General features: G+C 42.9%; 1 protein-coding gene across 1 annotated transcript; it reads left to right on the forward strand.

The window, feature by feature from the left end:
• The first annotated feature begins 718 nt into the window (after positions 1-718).
• LOC119661331 (extracellular serine/threonine protein kinase four-jointed) lies at positions 719-4,442 on the forward strand. The gene has a single exon (XM_038070632.1). The coding sequence runs from the start codon at positions 1,972-1,974 to the stop codon at positions 3,736-3,738; it is 1,767 nt and encodes a 588-aa protein (XP_037926560.1). The 5' UTR covers positions 719-1,971; the 3' UTR covers positions 3,739-4,442.
• The last annotated feature ends 804 nt before the right edge of the window (positions 4,443-5,246 follow it).

Raw genomic sequence — 5,246 nt, forward strand, 5'->3', positions numbered from 1 at the left:
TATACAGATGCAGAATGACCCTTACAGGCAAATTTGCCTCTTTGGAGGGAGGGGGCAAATGACAGAAATCGGTGTTTAGCAAATAGAAAACGTGAGTCTCTTTAGGTAGGATGGAAAACCACGGAGTGTTTCGCCACGATACCCCAATTGGGAGTGCGGATCATGTCTTTTTCTGTCAAAAATCTGCATTTATACCTCGATTTTAAGGGTCAAATTTCCACTATAAAATTGGGCCTGAAAATCAAATTCGGTAACAAAATCCAGAGGCAATGTATCTAGAAGTCAATGAGCTTATAAAAAAATTACTAAAGATCTTACATAATTCAATTAAAATAGGAACATTATTTATAACTGCTTATTATCCTTTTGTTGGAATAGTTGTCAGTTGTTGCTTCTGCCTCAACACTTAGCATCCCAACAACGGATTGGTAACATTGTACCTACAAGTGAAACATTTCTATTAACAACGAAGTAATTGAATGCTTTACCTGTGCCCAAAACACAGGTATCGTATCAATCGTGGGACACGGCTCCACAGGCTCAACTGAAGCCATGCTCGTGGTCTCTTAAGACCAATTCATTTTCAGTGTATGTGTGGTAAGCTGAGAGTATCTTGAGCTCATGATCTCGCGATCAGCACACTATCTTATGCGAAGAGGTGCCAAGATCTCAGGTGAAACATTAAAGATCGTTTAGTCGAAAATCGTAATTCGTCCTGACCGGTCCGGTTTTTGGGGACTATCGTGATTTCGTTCAATTTTTTTCATTTCAAATAAGTTAAGTGTTTCTTTGAGAATTTGAGTCTTAGAAATAATGTCCTTTGATTCCTTGATTGCATAGAGTCATATATAGAAACCAATCAGTCTGAAAGTGTTGTTAGTCAAGAATTTATACTTAGAGAAAGTGAATATTGTGCACTCGTAGTAACCGTCGGCATGACCCTCCCTTGATCAGACGAATGAGGAAACTTGCTCGTGAGGCTCGATATAGTGTGAATTAGTGGTGTCCTTGGAAGTAAAGTTTAGTGTTAATCGGTTCATAAATATGAAACCCATGCTGAGGAAGCTCAGAAGAATTCAGACCGGCGGAGTGCTCCTTTGAATATTTTACCAGTGATCGCGAGTCCTTTTCTGTCTCCTTCGACTGATAGCGTGCAACAGTTTATAGTACAGTGGGAGCGGTTTCAAAGAAGTTTCGATAAGCCAAAGTGCAAACGTGCATTGATCGGACATCTCCTTCGTGGTAACCATGCCAGCAAAAGCATCCTTTTAACAGTGCCGTCGCAATTGTCACACTTTGAGTCCGATATTGCGAAAAGATTGCAAATAAAAAGATCAATCTTCAGCAATCGTGAAACAACCATAGCGCATTCTTCGTTTATGAAGCTGAACAGACGGGAAGGAAAATAGCAACAAAGGAAACATCTGAGCATTGAGACGCAGAGCCATATCGATTTATAGGGAATAATATTGGCTGAAAAAAAAAAACGCCAAACACCAAAAAGAATAGAGGAAAAGTTGCAAGATCATTTCGAGTTCAAAAGTTTAAAAGTACGATCACGATCGTTCTGACTGTGTTCTGGTCTGGACCATTCTTCATCTCTGATCTCTCCGTTTCAGTGCGGACGAGCACTGACTGTATTACTTCAAAGTATACTCCGTGCCGTAGATAAAATTCATAAATTGCGCACAAGCTCTATTGTAGATCGATCACACAGACCATTTCCATTAAGGAAATTGTCGAAATCGTTCCTGGATAAATCAGGGAAACAGCGAGAAATTCGGAGAATACAACACAATAGGACACAATACAATACAAATGGATGTTTTTCCATCGTCATGATCATCGTTCCATCGATTATGGTCTTTTTCACCGACTAAAGATCGATCGCACTCTTGGATAAGGCGAGCGCTTTTTTGCAGATTTTATGAAACGATCACGTCGGTGTCACGGAACAACAGGCATCAAATCATGTACGACATCAAATCGATCGAGACTGGCGAAAAGGATCAAGATATCGTAACTACATATTGCACGAGTAGTTCAGTCTCCACATCCTCTTCCATCGCAGATTTCAGTACAACCGCGAATAGTATGTCACTACGTCGGCGAAGGATATTTCAGCGACAGGCCTGCCTTCTAAGCGTGATGGCTGCATTCTCCCTGGGACTCGCTCTGGGCGTCTTCGTCCCCATGGTCGGCATGTCGGCCGCTATCACGTCAGATCTCCTTATTGATCGTGTCAATCAAACAGTCGAAGTGGAGAAGAGTCCTGTCGACGCGGAAGCATTCTCGGTGTCGTTTGTCAAGGAAAGGAAGCTACCAGCGGAGGAGGTCTTCCGCAATGCCTTTCACCTAGAGCAAGATAAAAACGCAGATGATCTTATGATCGTGAAAAAACTAGAACCCAGTGATGGAAGCATTAAGGAATTCAAGGTACAACGAACACCTGATGGATACTTTCGGAAAGGTCCTGAGGTGCGTCTGTCGAAACCTTCATTGACGGATCAGGTGCTGAGCGGAAATGAACCGAAAAGTCGAAACCACATATCAGTGGAATTTGTACCTATTACCCCCAGTACTCCTATGCAAGAACATCCAGCAGGAGTGATTGATAACGACATATATTGGGGTGATGTTGTTGAGAGGAGTTTGCCCAGAGGGTTTAGTAATGGCGATGCAGACAAATGGAACAAATATGTTATGACAAGCTCAGTCAGTCGTCTAGAAACCGGCTGTGGGCGTATGCAAAATCGAATGGTGGTATTCAAAGATGGAAGCCGAGCATGTGCTCGCTACAGACAAAACACAGATCAAATTCAAGGGGAACTCTTTAGTTTCTACCTTGGTCAACTTTTAAATTTGACAAACCTAGCACCGAGTGCAGCGTCAGTTATTGATCTTGAAACAGAGACGTGGTCAGGTGCATCGCTAGACATATCAAATGCTCAATGGAAATCATCAAGGCCGGTGGTCTTAACAAAGTGGCTACCTGATCTCGAACCTGCAGGAATCCCAACTCCATTTCAACCACTGGAACGGCATTTGAATAAGTTTGACGTTTGGAATATAACCGCTGAGCAGACTAAAACAAATAAAGCTGTTGGACCACAGAAGGGGTTACTGGATCGGCTTGGAGCGACCGGTGGACAACCGGATGGTGACACTGAACTTGAAGCAGCTGGATTCAGTCAAAATGCTAGTCAAAGCCAAGGTTTGACTCCTTTAAACTCAACAGTTCTGAACCGACTAGTCGAGCTGGCGCAATGGTCTGACTTGATCGTCTTTGACTACCTGATAGCGAATCTCGATCGTGTCGTCAACAATCTTTACAATTATCAGTGGAATGCAGATATCATGGCAGCGCCAGCACATAATCTGGCACGTCAGATAAATTCACAACTCCTGGTTTTCCTCGATAACGAGTCGGGACTTTTGCATGGATACCGGCTGTTGAAGAAATACGAAGCATACCATGGACTTCTTCTGGACAACCTTTGTGTCTTCAGGCGACCTACAATCGAGGCGCTCCGATGGCTACGCGATGACGGGGGCGGCGGTGGTGGAAGCGGCGGAGTCGAGTATCAACTTCAACAGCTTTTCGAACGATCGACATCACCTCAACTGAGGGATGTTCTGCCATCGTTGCCGGATAAATCGATAAAGATCCTCAATGATCGTATCGATCGAGTTCTAGGTCAAGTGCAAAAGTGTCGCGATCTTTTCGCTGATAGATAGTAGTGATGAGCGAGTGGTCCTGATTAGATGTAATATATTATGAAGATATTATATAGTAGCAATAGGGAACCTGTATAACCTCACTGTTTAGTGTAAAAAATGAGTCAAGTCGAGCGGAGAGCAAGAGTGACAGAGAGACGGTGAAATGACTGTAAATAGATTTCTTCTTTCCTTCTGCTGCCAGTAGGTATGAGCTTTTTTTGTTTGTATAAATATTGTATGATTTTTAATCTTATTTAAGATGATTTTTTGAGATGTCATGCTGAAGAGGAAGGGCAGGATTCCTTAGTCCTTTGATATGTCTGTCCTTCAGAGGGCGTGGTTTGATTGCAGTCGGGTTTAGCTTGTGGTTCAACCCTATTTGATTTGCTCCTTTTTGAAGTTTGAGCCATTTCGAGTCAAACCTATTTCCAAAATTGATCTCTTTTTTTAGCCTGGGTACAGCGGTAACTTTCGGCCAATAACTGGGGTCCTATCAATAGTCATATAGTATGAGATGCGCAACTAAGCACTCACTCTTTTCTTGATGAAAATGCAATTATATTGCAAAAGAAGGGTCACCAGTGAATCAAGGCACTACACATCGCTAACTACAATTTTTCTGCATCTTTTTGACAGTAAAAGTGTCCATCTTTTAAGGCTATCCACGAACCAAGCCATTTTTTCACGCCTTCATATATGAGTGGAACTGCTGATCACCCAGACTTACCATATGCGCCACCGAATGGATCAAGTAATGATCACACGGCGCAACATCTGGAAAATATTGTGGGTGGGGTAAGACTTTCCACTTGAGCGTCTCCAAGTAGGATTTAGCGATTGTGAGACGAGCGTTGTAGTGATGTAGAATCAATTTCTCGTGCCGTAATCGGCTCAATCGCATCAATTGAAGTCGATACCTTTCACCAGCGATGATTTCGTTTGGATTCAACAGTTCATAATAAATAACACCAAACTGGTCCTACCACAGCAGCACAACCTTCGCAGTATGAATATTGAGCCAAGCCGATCCTTTCCTTTTTTGCTGCGGGAGTAGTTGTTCAAAAAAACGGCGCTCAACATTCCTTTGCTTCAAATCCTAAGGAATCCAAGTTCCTTGCTACTGAATCTTTCCCAACACCTGCAATTGCTTGAAAAAGGCTTTGCGGGTAACTCCTAATGTTGAAACAAGCTCCTTTTGCATTTGGCGTGGATCCTCATCTAGGAATGCGAGGTTTTAGGCCTTCCTTTACCCCGACAATCGTCAACTTTGAAATCACAGGCCTAGAAGTGCGGAACCATCTCTGTCAACTTTTCGGAGCTCTGGATGTGCTTTAGCTGACGTTTTCTTCCATTGAAATAGGAAAATCAACACTTTCCCCAAATGACGATTTATTATCTCCATCATTAATGGCGCAACGGCCTGCCTAAAAAAGAACTCCAAACATCCCGGTCTTGCGCCGAGGTCCACCAATTCGATATCCCTCAAAAATTATCTGGCAAAGCTATCTGGCATCCTGGCCTACGGT

This window comes from Hermetia illucens, chromosome 1 (assembly GCF_905115235.1).
Source record: "Hermetia illucens chromosome 1, iHerIll2.2.curated.20191125, whole genome shotgun sequence".
Taxonomy (NCBI): domain Eukaryota; kingdom Metazoa; phylum Arthropoda; class Insecta; order Diptera; family Stratiomyidae; genus Hermetia; species Hermetia illucens.